Here is a 15,355-nt window from a genome sequence, read left to right on the forward strand (position 1 = left end):
TATTTTTGCTAAATTCACGTGAAGAGAATGTGTATGTACAGGTGGATATGCAAAACGATATGTAAAGTCAAATAGACACTAGTGCTGTCAGAATGCTGAATGATGACTTTCAATACCAGCATTTACATCGAGTGAGAATTGCTCTTGTTCTAAGGCTTTTATGACATTTCCGCTGTCGTTCTTTTGTGTTTTTATTGACCGCCTTCGTGGTCTAGTAGTAGAGCGTCCGCCCGGAGAGCAGAAGGACCGGGGTTCGATCCCAGGCCGCGTCATACCAAAAGACGTTAAAAGATGGTACTTATTGTTCCCCTGTCTGGCGCTCGGCATTAAGGGGTTAAAACAAGGACTGGTCGGCTCGGAGTCAGTATACTGCGGCGTCTGAGTGGGGTAGTTATGTTAAACTGCGGCATGGTATCTCAGTGGGCATCGGCATCAGTCCGGACTAGTACAAGCAGCCACACACATGTGCATCCACGTCGCTATATAAGTGCAACAATCTTGGACGGGACGTTAAACCCAATTTCACCTCACCTCACCTTGTGTTTGTATTACAAAACGCCTGACATGCTTTATCGAAAACGATTATCCCTGACTGGAATTTTACTTTCTGTAGAGATGTGTCACCATTTGAGATGTCAGATATGCTCTATCAAGAACGATTATCCATGACTCGAGTTAAACGTTCTGTAGAGATGCGTCATCATTTGAAACCTCAGATATGTTTTATCAAGAACGATTATCCCTGACTCGAGTTAAACTTTCTGAAGAGATGTGTCACCATTTGAAACGTCAGATTTGCTTTACCAAGAACGATTATTCAATAACTGGAGTTTAACTTTCTGAACAGATGGGGCACCATTTGAAACGTCAGCTATGTATCATCAACGATTATCCCTGACATTTTTACATTTTGTATAGCAAGGCACAAATGTCCAGCTGCATCTTAAACATGCAGGTAAGCGAGCTGATGAACTGTTGTAACTGGTTTGGAGGCGAGAACATGAACAACCATAGAATACACAACACATAAAAAGGGAAGCATACACGATGCACGCACAGAACCTGGTGAAAAGCTTGTGCAATGGTTTCCCTTGAGTACAACTTCAAACGACCACTGTTTGCGTTGGGTAGGGCGTTAAAACGTTCGCTCGTTACGTCGAAGGTCTGGTTCGATTCTCAATGTATGAAGAACATTCTTGGTCTGTGGTATGGCTGTACCAAACGTCGTAAAACGATACTCACTCCAACAATCAGCGAGTTACAGGACGAATAAGAGTAACGGCACTGGAAATGAGGCAGAAGCATTTATTCACGAATAATCTCTGCTGTGCACAACTAAATCTATGCCACAACCCAAAAATATACTTACAGGCATAATGAAAGAAACCACAGTGTTTAAGTAAGCGGGCAAAATTGAAAATACGAAACATATAGCACATGGTAATATTTGCTGTTGTTTTAAGTAAAAAATCGTAACATAAACATGTAAGTCACAGCAAAGAAATCCCGAATTCTGTTTCAGGGTACCCAAAAAGTTGATGGTTTATTGACGTAAAGAGGTCACAGGCCCATAACACATAGACTTTTGGGCAAAAGAAAGTACACACCCCTGTTCGATAGCTGCTAAACCTGAAACAAACATGACATGGTTATTCGATAGTGATGTATTTGAGTTTGTAATGGTTTGGCGCCTTTTTTTTTAGCTGAGTGACGTTTTCATAACATTTGTAATGTTTTGGTCCAATCCAATATTCAAGTGTATATTTTCTTTTGCCCGTTAGTATAACTATAAAGGACAGTGTTTAGCTTATCTGGACTGAGCGCAGAGTATCAAGTAGTATAATATGCAACACATAAAGAGTGTATTGTGTCGTTCTATGTAATCCGAAATATGTTTTTGACGGAATACTGTATTACTCTATAACATGCAACACACATTACACTGTTGATATTGATTCAATGAAACATAAATAATGCAACAATGTAATCACAGCATTGGTATTTCCATCAAATAAGTACGGCGTTTCTTAAGGGATGACATTCAGCTAGTTTTTGCAACACAACAAGGTTTCTACAAAATAACATTTGCAGCAGTGCATGGTTGGGAGATGTGCAAAATTATTTGGAAATAATTTTTTTTCTTAAAATGTTATAAAAAAGACATTCCAGACAGACATGATACCCAGATTCAATATAAGTGTAAATACAAAATAGAAAAAGTCGTTTCTATCTTCAAATACTGTACATTCTTCAAAATAATCTCTGCTATCATATATACATCTACACAACGGAACACACAAAAAATTGTACTTATCACAAATATAATGAAAGAAGCCACATGTTTATATATGGAAATACGTAAAATACAGCACAAGTTTATATTTCCTGTTGTTTTCAGTAAAGATGCGTCACATAAAAAAGTAACTCATAGTAAAATGTCAGTGAAATTGCTGAACAATCCCAACGTTTGTTTAAGTGTACCTATGAAATGTCATGCAGAATACGGGGCGGTCGGGTAGCCTAGTGGTTAAAGCGTTGGCTCGTCACGCCGAAGACCCGGGTTCGATTCCCGACATGGGTACAATGTGTGAAGCCCATTTCTGGTGTACCCCGCCGTGATATTGCTGGAATATTGCTAAAAGCGGCGTAAAACCATACTCACTCACTGGACAGACAGGCAGATCTAAGAAACATGTTTAGGCTTCTCCTTTCAGAGAAAGAATGATCTCTCTGTGAACTTGAACTGAACGAAATATATCAAAAACATTGTCTGCAACAAAAATTCTGGGTTTCCCAGAATATATGGTCGATCCATCGCTGTTCACTCAAAGGCCTCCTCAACCCATCTTTCAAAGGGTAGTCGAACCATTCTCCCACCTTCAATTTTATATGATTCGGGTCCTTGAGGGTCATAAAACACACAACCATTGACATGTCCCACTGCAATCTCTATAATGCAGCCTCCACTGTCCGCGTCTTTGGATAATCCTATCTTAAACACATCAATGTCTTGAAGTGAAACCTTTGAATGTTTGTTTTTCTGAACTCGCAAATTCTTCTTCAGTGCTTCCATCAGACGAACTTTTATACGTTCTTGTTGATGCAGAGGAGTGTCTTCAAATTTGTGTCCTGCCATAGCAACGAACTTAGACCCGCCGCTTTTTTTCTTTGAAAGCGATGTTATATGTTCAGGCACAGAATGACTAGTCATGATATTATCCACATTGATATCATCTACTAGGACGTTTAACATGTGCCTCAATGGTGTTGAAGAATAACTATGCATGTGAATGGATCTGGGGTAGCGCATCCTCCGAGCTTCCATAACTTGCTTCCTGGAAGAAATACCTTCCAAAGAAGCTTCTGTACTTTCTGTCGTGCGCGAAGAAAACAGGAGGTGTCTTATTTTTTCGTTTGAGCCATTTTCGAATTTGTCAATAGACAACGACGGGAACTTCGTTTTCAAATCACACGTAATAAACATCTCTGATGGCTTGACGTCTACTCTGAACATATCTGCGTAAAATCCGATTCGTTGTGATTTAAACACATCACATGTAACCAAATCATGGGTGAGGATTGAGCCAAATATTTGGTTGAGAAACGTATGAAGAGAGTTCCCGGAATCAGGTGTGTTGTGCTGATGAACTATAAGACCGCCACCTTGGGAATTTCTAAAAGCAGACAGTATCTTAGTGAACTGAAGCTGCGATTCGCTCAAACGCACGTTTTCCAAAGTAGGGTCAAAATGAATAAAGAATATGTCTTTGAGTGTTGACAGCTCCTTTTCACAATTCTGAAGCATCTCGGAGCATCTTCTACAGTCACCTGGAGAATACATCAAATCTACATGTACAAACACCAAACTAATTTTTTGAAACACCTACATCGCCAGACCTATGCTAATCTACTTGGAAGCAATTATACTAAATCTTAAATCAATATTAGTTTTGGGGAATCAGTTTTTCGCTTTCATCATATGTCAATATTGATTTTTAAGGATTTGTTTCGTTTGTCTGTTTATCTAATGATGCCGCGCCATGAGTAGCTAGTTTTTTTCAAGTCATGAGGTTGACATATTATACTCATTAGCATCATCATAACTTCAGGATCTACAATTTTCCAAAGAAACGCAGTCGTGTACATGCTCATTAAAAAATGACACATTAATAACTAGAATTGCATTTTAATCACTTTCAAAACAGGGGGAACTCCATCATTCCCATTACCATGATTTTCAATGGTCAATTCATATAATGTTTAGCGTAAAGACAAATGGAATCTGTTTTGGAGGATAATCAAGACTGGTTATTCTCTTGCACTGACATTGTATATTTAAGGTCTTCTGAACCAGTACAAATCACGATGGGCTTTTAGTTTGATATCACCACTTTCGCTTTCCGAAAATATGTGACTGTAAAACATTGGTGTATATCGCGGCGTGCAAGCTTACTGGAAGAAAGTTGATAAAGTCTCTGACGTTTTCCACTTCAGTGACACCCACGGGCACGGGTATTGTGTTGACAGACCTGGAAACATAATCAGGGCGAACCGGGACTCGAACCCACAATCAAAGATATGTGGTGTGCCCAAGGGACGTAACTCTGTACAGCAAATTCCGGCATCTTAGAGGACTTATAGGCCACCCGTGCCCCGCGGTTTGGGAATTGCAACTAATCACACGATAAACCAGAGTGGCCGGGGTTTACGTACTCAATACTCATGTATCATGGCAATAAGAGTGCCGCGACCTTCAATAAATATCATTAAAAATCTTCAGAGCCACACCCAGTGTTGACTTCAGTGAGTGAGTATGGTTTTACGCCATATTTTGCAATATTCCAGTAATATCACGACGGGGGACACCAGAAATGGGCTTCACACATTGTACCCATGTGGGGAATCGAACCCGGGTCTTCGCCGTGACGAGCGAACGCTTTAATCACTACGCTCCCCGACCGCCCTTGACTTGTATGACTTTGAGGAAGAACTTGACTTTCATTATAGTTTACATGCATCTGAGAAAATTTCAAAGGGCAACACAATGTGATGTATGGATTTTAATACAACATGAATTGGCCAAAAGTAGGTCACCGCGACCTACTACTTTCATTATCAGATTGTGATCACATGATTATATAACTCATTATTCTATAAGACTTGTTACATAACAAGCTGCAGTAAAAGCCAGGGACACACTCACGGTGTCTTTGACCTTTAATCAAAGTCATTCACGACCATGTCAGACCCACCTCGAGGATGACATGTTGTCTGGTAAACAGACATTGTTTCAGGTTTAGACATTGGGGATGACATGAATAATCTTTCTCTCGAAAGAATTCCAAAGGTAATCAAGACGCTATATTTATGTGATGTTTAATTCTGGCAAAATTATGAACTTAATTAAAAAACATGACCATTAACATGATAAAGCATTTATACCAATAACAGAATGAAAAGTCAGGTTTACGTTTACCAGAGCGTTCCGGTACCGCTCCAGGTACCTTCCCATTTTGGATTCGAAATATTTGAGGGACGGATACCTTGTAAATAAAGCGACAAAACCCTGTCCATGCCCAATAGAAATCTCTGCATAAAGCAGAATCGATTGTACAATTCCGACCATATCATGAGCATGTGTTTATGAATCACTATCAACGAGTAATGATGCCAGGTGTTCGCGAGCAGGTGATCGTATCCTGCCTCACCGGTGGTAACCATCATAAACACATGTAAAGGCAAGTAAATTGTTCACCTGAAAAAGACATGGGAACATATGGCGGACGTCAAAACAGAGAATTGCATTTGGCATCATTTTTGTCACTGATGCGTCAAATTTGGAAATGTCCTCCACAAGGCTTCCATAAAACATTTTGAAAGCTTTACAGAGGGATGGAATATTGTAACCTTGATCAAACAACTTCAATAGTCGCATTATGCTCGTTGAAATCTTTGCAGAAAGAGCATGCTCGATTATATCTCAAAAGTTGTGAAATGTAAAAACCAAAGACTGGCGCTGCTGGATTTATTGCTCGACATGAAGGGAAAGTTGACTATTGGAAAGTTGAAGTCATCCCTTGTCTTGTGAAGAGTGTTTTGTTACTCTGGTATCCTTTGATTTCTTGTTCTGGTTTGTAAATCAGTGGAAGAGAATTGGCCATGTGATTGTTATTGAACGATATCAGATCATCGATATACCTGAAGCTTAAAACATCCGTAAATTAAAAGCATATTTGAAGACTGCTGAAGGGCTCGCAAATGGAGTGATATATCTGATATATCATGCTGTGGATGCTTTAAAGCATGTCACAAATACCACAGGTCGTGACCACAATACTTACACAGACGGACTTCCGATACCGGAATTGGTTGAAGCTTGTCGTCTGAAAGTAAACAAATAGTAATAGTAACACATCTACAATTGTTTCTAAACCTTGTAAATATAAAAAAATGACAAATGTACACCTCCACACCTATTATGTATTGAACCTTAATGCTCCCCATGGATATTTCTCTTATTGTAAAACATTAAATGTGACTTACCTTTTTATCTTGCCTAACATCTAAAATACTTAATTTTTGGGGTTAATGGTTTTCATAAATTTGCCCGCCACAGCGGTATAAAACTGAAACAAAACAGGTATATTGGCAATAAAATTGACCTGAGATGTCCTTGATGTACAAAGCCTAAACATACATACATTGTCGTCTATAGCAATATTGCGACAAACAACCCCTTCGCATCCGTTTGTTTTAAACTTTGCCAAAATAAAATAAAACACCAGAAAGCGAAATTCGTTTTAGGATAATCACTCGGAGAAATTATTTGATGTATCCTTTGTGTGGTACAGATGTAGACAACCATACGAAATCAGTGTCACATACCAGGCCTCGCTGTTATCAGCCAATCAGGGAAAAGTAGCCCCAAAGGAAGATAATACCTTGGTTAGCCAATCAAATGCCATGGAATCGCTTGCATTGTTTATTTATCAACACTGTACAGAAGATCATTAATGTTAGCGAATTAATATTGAGTGTAATTCAATTTTATCAACAATATGATACAATTTAAATAATCAGAGAAATAATCAGAGAAATATATATTTATATAAAATTTAGTTTACGAGAACTGTGCAGATTTAAGATGGCTTCAGCCATGTGTCATCACAACCGAGTTGTACATTATACAAAATGACTTTTCATCAATTATCGAGTTTAAAGTAATTAGTTAAAGTGAATAAACTGCTCAGTGGTGATACTACAGTTTGCTGAATATCATTACAAGGTCAACAAACAAGCTGTTACTATATACTAAGTAGATATTTTATTGTCTTTCCATTTCTACCATACTGAAGAGACACTGCTATGGGATAGATTGTTTTTTTCCAAATGCTTTCATATTCAATATCCGTTTAAAGTTTAGTTTACGAGAAAAGTTCAGATTTGTAGATTTATTTAGCCATGTATGCCTACAAATGAAGTGTATATAATACGAATTATCGTCAATTGCCAAGTTTAATGTTTTTGGCTACGTTGTATAAACAGCTGACTAAAATTTCAGAGAGTAACCAGTGGAATATGTTGATTATGCATTCACAGATATTCGGATGTGTTAATTCTACAGAATTCAATAAAATGTAATCTCAAACCTTCAAAATCCAAGATGGGAAGGTTTAATATATATCTCACTCAATATGATAATAGAACAACTAACAATAACAAATAATGTTGGCATTAAAGTAATCCTATATTTACAGTTTATTGATAGCATTAAGTCCAGACTCATAAAATTACAAGCATTCCGAACCTGTGTGAATGAATATCGGTAACATAAATTCGTTGTCAACCGACCCTCGGGGCGTGTGGTGTGATGTACCTTGTATGTGAGCCTGTGTAACCCTCGCCTGACGGTTGGTGGTACACAGTGGACATCGCACCATATACTCCTCGGGATCGGTTGAGAACTTATGATGTACACTATCTCTATAAAAAAAGCTAATTAACAGCGGTTAGAAAGGGCCTACTTATTTTGATCACTTGACATTGGTGCTCCATGTACACTTTCAACCAAACTCATGGTTAAACAAACGAAATTAATAACAGACCAGTGCTTTACATCGTGGAATTTCAGTTGATTTAGAAGCAATCATTTTGTCAAAAAGGTGTGGTTTGCGTCTGTCGTGTTCTTGGCAGATACCACCTTATACATTCCCGAAATGCATATTGATAGAAGGAAGGGTAAGTATCCTATAGTCTCCGCCAAGGATGCGGCGAAGGGAACCACTCCTTTTGGCACTATGATATGGCTACTAAAGTCTTGGCGGATACCACCTGATGCCAGCCCGAAATGTATCCTAGTATTCAGTGATATCCACCACGAACCCGGCGGACAGAAACCACCCGTTTTGGTGCTTTGATGTGGCTACTGAATGTGAAATTCAAGATTAAGCTCCTAGTTAAAACACAATCCGTCCACATAATTCTATTTTGCAAAGGTATGTTTAATGGGAGTAAAGTGTATGTCCATTACCATAAAACCTTTGGTCTAAACTGAGTCTCCACTTATCTATTCAAGAGCCGGTAGCGTGGCCAAGTGTTTGTAGTGTTCGCTGGTCACGTCGAAGGTTCAATTCCCCACTTGAGTACATTATATCAACCCCGTTTCTGATGCCCCCCCCCCATCGTTATATTTCTGGGATTTTGCTAAAAGTGGTGTAAAACCCTACTCAGTCAGACAGTCAGTCTCCATGTATCCTGTGATACTGTGCCATTCCATACTTACGAAGTTCAGGCGCCCTAATTCTTTGTCCTGTAAGAAAAGAAGTATCTACTGTTAATAATGACACAATCGATTGATCTATGGGTTTATGGATGCATGGAATTAGTGCACCAGGTACACAAAGGCTTACATTTAAACCAATAGATAACATGGACTTTGGTAAGTGTTAAACTTTCTGTAGGGATCTCATGTTTAAAGTGAGTGGTTGTCACCTATGGTTGTTATAAGATGCAACTCAGTGGATCGGGAGGTCAGTCTTGGTGATTTGATTGATTTGCATGTCACTGTACCCCGACAACCTAGAACGTTGCTCGAAATGCCAGTTGCTGCTTTGTCTGGTCCATACTCAATTAGTTGTGAACCACTGTGATATTGCTTGAGTATTGCCGATTGCAGCGTCACAAAGATTACAAATTCTCTTAACTTTACATTGGCAAGGTTTTAAGATACGTTTCGACATAATTGTCAAAAAGTGTGTGGTTTGCGTCGGTCGTATTCTTCGCAAATACCACCTGATACAAACCTGAATACACAATTGTATTCTATGATCTATGCGTATATTGACACAAGAAACCGGTGGTACCAGATACATAAACATAAATCTAATATATAATACAAAAGATAATATAAACTTGAAGGAATTGTGAAATTATGGGTAAAATGCCTGGTATGGTCCCAGTAACCTATGGATGTTAAAAGAGGCAACTTAATGGATCGGGTGGTCAGACTTGGTGATATTGTTGATTCTGTTACACTGTTCCCTGACAAACTGTGGCGTTTCTCGAAGTGCAATTAGCCTGTTTTACTGGTTTAGACTTAATTATTTTAGGCCGCTGTGATATAGCTGGAATATTGCTGACTAAAGCCTTAAACAACGCAACGTTCTGAAACATCAACACAAATTGTCTTACACTCTTGGATTTACAACGTTCTGAAATATGTTTCGACATTGTCAAAAAAGGTGTAGTTCGCATCTTTTGTTTGGTTGTTTGTTGTTTTACGCCCCACTCAGCAACATTCCAGCTATATGACGGCGGTCTGCAAATAATCGAGTCTGCACTAGACAATCCAGTGATTGACGAAATGAGCATCGATCCACCAAATTGGAATCGATGATATGAATCAGCCAAGTCAGCGAACCTGACCACCCGATCCCGTTAGTTGCCTTTCACGACAAGCATATTCGCCTTATAAGGCAAGAATGTATTGGTGAAGACCTATTCTACCCCGGATCTTCATGGGTCTTGCATCTATCTGATTCTCAGCGGATACCAAATGAAACTTAACCGAAATGCTTCCGGAAAGGTAAGTATCCGGTGATATTCGACACGAATCTGACGGACATAAACCACGCATAGGCCTTTCGGCATTGTGGAATGGCTATTGAGTGTGAATGTCATGATTAAGCTCTTACTTCAAACACAAACTGTGTTCATAATTCCTAGTTAAAAAAAAAGTATTTAATGGGGCTAAAGCGATATTCCATTACATTAACATGGTTGGTCTAAACTGTCTCTTCATTTATCTACTCAAGGGGCGATTGGGTAGCCGTACCGTTCGCATGGGTGCAACGTTTGAATGCCATTTCTGCAGTCCCCTGCCTTGACATTGATGGATTACATCATGACAGAACCGCAGAGGTAACATAATCGGGTAAAGATGGTAATACGTAAAACATAGTACATGGTAATATCTCCTGTTATTTTTAGTAAAACATGACATAAAAAAGTCACTCATTGTAAAATGTCAGTGAAATTGGTCGAACAATCCAGACCTTTGTTTCAGCGTAAATTCGAAATGTCAGGCTAATGCATTGTGTGTAACAATTACAGGGATAGACCTGGAGGGAGGAAACGATGTGTTTCCAACGTAGTTAAGGTGATGAATGTCTTTATCACCTACCACAGGGCAATAATGTGTATTCTTTAGCAGTAATTACACTAGCGTGTTTCCTAAAAACAAGCCATAATAAGTAAATAGAGGAACATAACAAGCATTCGTATTTCAGGCCATAAAATATTCTGGTTTCTCATCCCTTTTTAGAATAAAAAAATGGGTCGGTTAGTAGTAGAATGTTTATCATAATTCTTTTCGATTTCCCAAACACAGCAACCAATCAGTAAATGTCAGCAAGACTACTATATAAAAGCCGCCTTAAAATACTTAGCCTGGCACAGACAAAACTGTGGTTCATACAAATATGAGCAACGATTCACGCCATCATGGAAAGATGACAACAAACAGCAAGTAACACATTCTTACCACCTGATCCTGACTTAAGTCAGCTCTAACAATAAACACTGGGTACTGGGGACCTATTCTGCCCAAGAATTCAAACAGTAATTCAGGCACTGTTAACATTACACTTTAATACAAATAACAGAATGAAAAAAAACGTTTGCGAGATGAATACCTTCCGGATACCTTCTAAAAATGTCAAACATTTAGTTAGACATTTCATTAAATTGAGACAATTAAAACACCTGAAAATTGCAAGAAATTTGAAAGTTGCGGAAGATATCTAGAATGAAGTAGTATCTGAGAAGTTTACGGAAATAGAAACGTGACGTTGTGGATGTTTTAAAGCATGTCACAAGTGTCACAGGCTGTAACCACAATACTAACTAGCTGGCGATACCACCAGACTTGAAGTGTCTGAAAGGCCTGGAAAAACAACGTATTAGTCATGCAGCTGTGGTATATTGTCAAATGGCAAGAATAATATAAGTAACAAATATCTTTTAACATATCTACAATTGCTTCAAAACCTTGTAAATATAGATATAACATATGTACACTACCGCAGCTGTTATGTGTTAATGCACCTTATGAATATTTCTCTAAATGTAAAACATTGGATGTGTGGCTGAATTTGTATTAAAACATTTACCTGAGATGTACGTGATTTACAGAGCCTTAATATTAATACATTGTCGTTTTGAGCTCACTTGGCAATATGGCGACAAACAACCCCTTCGCATCCGTTTCCTTTAAGATTTACCTAAACAATATAAAACCCCGACAAACTAAATACGTTTCAGGATAATCCATCAGAGAAGATTATTTGATGTATCCTTTGTGTTGTACAGCTGAAGACAGCAATACGAAATCAGTGTCATCGATCGACGTATTAATGCAACGCAAGCCAGGCCAATCTGTTATCAGCCATTCAGGGAAAAGTTGCCCCAAAGCAAGATAATACCTTGGTTAGCCAATCAAATGCCATGGAATTGCTTGCATTGTTTAATTATCAACACTGTAATGAATATAATTAATGTTAGCGAATATCTATTGCGTGAAATTCAATTTTATCAATACGGTGATAGATATATACGATACAATTTAATTGAAGATAATCAGAGAAATGTATATTAATATAGAAGTGAGTTTACGAGAATTGTGCAGATTAAAGACGGATTCAGCAATGTAGCATTACAACCAAGTTGTAGATAATACACAGTGACTTTTCGTCAAATATCGATTTTAAAGTTATTAGTTACAGTGAATAAACTGCTCAAGTGTGATACTATAACTTGCCAATTATTATTACAAGGTGAACAATCAATCTGTTGCTGTATACAAAGAACATATTGTATTGTCTTTTAATTTCTACCATACTGAAGAGAAACCGCTATGGGACAGATTGTTCTTTCCAAATGTTTTCCTCATTCAATATTGATTTAAAGTTGAGTTGACGAGAAATGTTTAGATTATATACATACTCCTCGAGACCGGTTTATAATGAACATTACCCCTATAAAAAAGTTAATTAACTGCGATTAGAAAGGGCCTAATACAATACGCCCACATCGTGATATTTCTTGGAAATTGCTAAAAGTGGTGTAAAACCCAACTCAGTCTGTCAGTCAGTCACCATGTATCCTGTGACACTGTTCTACTCCATCCCCGCATAGGTACAATATATGAAGCCCATTGCTGCTGTCCCTCGGCTGAATGTATTGCTAAAGCGGATTAAATCCCTACTCAGACAGTCATTTTCCATGTATCCTGTGTCAGGCTCGGTGATTTGGTTGATTATGTATCACTGTTCCCCAACACCCTAGGGCGTTGCTCGAAGTGCAAGTTACTGGTTTATCTGGTTCAGACCTATTTGTTTTTAGGCCGTAAAGTGTATCTTCCATTACAAGAACATGTTTGGTATAAACTGAGTCTTCATTTATCTATTCAAGAGCCGGTGGCGTGGCCAAGTGTTTGTAGTGTTCGCTGGTCACGTCGTAGGTTCAATTCCCCACTTGAGTAGATTATATCAACCTCGTTTCTGACCCACCCACCGTTATATTTCTGTATTATTTGCTAAAATTGGTGTAAAACCCTACTCAGTCAGTCAGTCAGTCACCATGTATCCTGTGACACTGTAGCACTCCATCCCCACATTGGTACAATATATGAAGCCCATTTCTGCTGTCCCTTGGCTTGATTTTCCCGGGATATTGCTAAAGCGGATCAAAACCCTACTCAGTCAGACAGTCAGTTTCCATGTTTCCTGTGTCAGGATCGGTGATTCGGTTGATTGCGTATCACTGTTCCCCAACACCCTAGGGCGTTGCTCGAAGTGCAAGTTACTGGTTTATTTGTTTCAGACCTATTTGTTTTATGGCCGCTGTGATACAGCTGCAATATTGCCGACTAAAGTCTTAAAAAACAACAACAATTAGTCTTTCACTCTTAGATTTGCAACATTCGAAAATATGCTTCAACATAATTGTCAAAAAGTCGTGGTTTGCGTCTGTCGTATTCTTGACAGATACCACCTGATACTTGCCCGAAATGCCTCCTGGTATCCGGTGATATCTGCCACGAAAGCGGCGGACAGACACCATCCCTTTGAGTACTGTGATGTGGCTACTTAATGTGAATTTCAAGATTAAGCCCCTGCTTAAAACACTCACTGTGCACATGATTCTATGTTTGTAAAAGCATAATTAATGGGAGTGAAGTACATGTTCGATTACAATAACAAGGTTGGTCTAAACTGAGTCTTCTTTTCTCTATTCAAGGGGCGGTTGGGTAGCCGACGCTTCTAGCGTTCACCAGTTTCGTGGAAGGTTCAATTCCCCAAGTGAGTACACTATGTCATGCCCGTTTCTGATGCCACCCAAAGGGATATTTTTGGGATAATGCTATAAGCGGAGTAGTACCCTACTCAGTCAGTCAGTCTCCATGTCTGCGTCTGTCAGATTTTTCGCAGATACCTCTGGATACCTAACCTAAATGCACCCTGGCATCCGGTGATATCCGCCCCAGATCCGGCAGACAGAAACCACCCCTTTTGGTGCTGTGATATGGCTACTGATTGTGAATTTCCAGATTGAGATTACTTTAAACACAAACCGTGTACATGATACTATGTTAGTAAAAGTATATTTAATGGAAGTGAAGTGAATGTTCCATTACAATAACATGGTTGTCCAATCTGACTCTTCATGTATCTAGTCAAGGAACAGTTGGGTAGCCCAGTGGTTGTACCGTTCGCTGGTCACGTCGAAGGTTAATTCCCCACATGGATATTATACATGAAGCTCATTTCTGCTGTCCCCCGCCTTGATACTTCTGGGATATTGCTAAGGTGGAATAAATGCCTACTTAGTCAGTCAGTCTCCATGTATCCTGTTACGCTTTGTCATTCCATACTTACCTCTGGATCTTGTGGCTGGAAGAAACGAAATATATTACTGTTAATAAACACAAATTCGATTAATTTATGCGTAATTTGACACATGAAACCAGTGTACCGGATAAATATCTCACATTAAATACAATAGATAATATAAACTTAAGAAAAGTGTAAAATTATGGGTAGGATGCCAGTAACCTATGAATTAAGAATTAACTCAATGGATCGGGTGATCAGGCTCGGTGAGAATGTTGATTGCGTATGGCTGTCCCTCCACAACCTGGGACGTTGCTCGAAGTGCAAGTTACTGGTTTATTTGGTTCAAACTTAATTTTTAAGACCGCTGTGATATAGTTGGAATATTGCTGACTGAAGCCTTGAACAACAAAACAATTTGTCTTACGCTCTTACATTTGCAACGTTCTGAAAGATGTTTCGACAAAATTATCAAATGGGCGTGGTTTGCGTGGTTCGTATTTTTGGCGGAGGTTCAATTCCCCACTTGAGTACATTATATTAACCCCGTTTCTGATGCCCCCCATCGTTATATTTCTGGAATTTTGCTAAAAGTGGTGTAAAACGCTGCTCAGTCAGACAGTCAGTCTCCATGTATCCTGTGATACTGTGCCATTCCATACTTACGATGTTCAGGCACCCAAATGCTTTGTTCTGTAAGAAAAGAAGTATATACTGTAAATAATGACACACTCGATTGATCTTTGCGTTTATGGATGCATGGCATTAGTGTACCAGGTACACAAAAGCTTACATTTAAACCAATAGATAACATGGACTTTGGTAAGTGTTAAACTGTCTGTAGGGATCTCATGTTTAAAGTGAGTTGTCTCAAGTAGGTTAGCCTATGGTTGTTATAAGATGCAACTCAATGAATCGGGAGGTAAGTCTTGGTGATTTGATTGATTGCATGTCACTGTACCCCG

At 38.8% G+C, this 15,355-nt stretch overlaps 2 protein-coding genes across 3 annotated transcripts in view; both read right to left on the minus strand.

Annotated features, from left to right (window-relative positions):
* Nucleotides 1–2,673: 2,673 nt before the first annotated feature.
* On the minus strand, nucleotides 2,674–9,566 carry LOC125379156. The gene is made up of 3 exons (XM_048395209.1): nucleotides 8,783–9,566; nucleotides 6,342–6,383; nucleotides 2,674–3,828 (listed from the first exon to the last, which is right to left on the minus strand). Exons 1-3 carry the CDS (start codon nucleotides 8,928–8,930, stop codon nucleotides 2,822–2,824), a joined length of 1,197 nt encoding a protein of 398 aa, XP_048251166.1. The 5' UTR covers nucleotides 8,931–9,566; the 3' UTR covers nucleotides 2,674–2,821.
* Nucleotides 9,567–13,230: 3,664 nt separating this feature from the next.
* LOC124131262 overlaps nucleotides 13,231–15,355 on the minus strand; it is an 87,949-nt gene continuing 85,824 nt past the window's right edge. Inside the window, exons 28-29 of one of the 2 annotated variants that reach the window (XM_048395210.1) lie at nucleotides 15,057–15,083; nucleotides 13,231–14,450 (exon numbers count right to left, since the gene is read on the minus strand). In XM_048395210.1, coding sequence (XP_048251167.1) covers nucleotides 14,392–14,450; nucleotides 15,057–15,083 — 86 coding nt within the window. In that variant the 3' untranslated portion in view covers nucleotides 13,231–14,391. The remainder of the gene's footprint in view (nucleotides 14,451–15,056; nucleotides 15,084–15,355) is intronic. The other variant, XM_048395211.1, reaches the window with a different exon arrangement.

Source organism: Haliotis rufescens, unplaced genomic scaffold, assembly GCF_023055435.1.
Source record: "Haliotis rufescens isolate VD_foot unplaced genomic scaffold, xgHalRufe1.0.p SCAF_14, whole genome shotgun sequence".
NCBI lineage: Eukaryota > Metazoa > Mollusca > Gastropoda > Lepetellida > Haliotidae > Haliotis > Haliotis rufescens.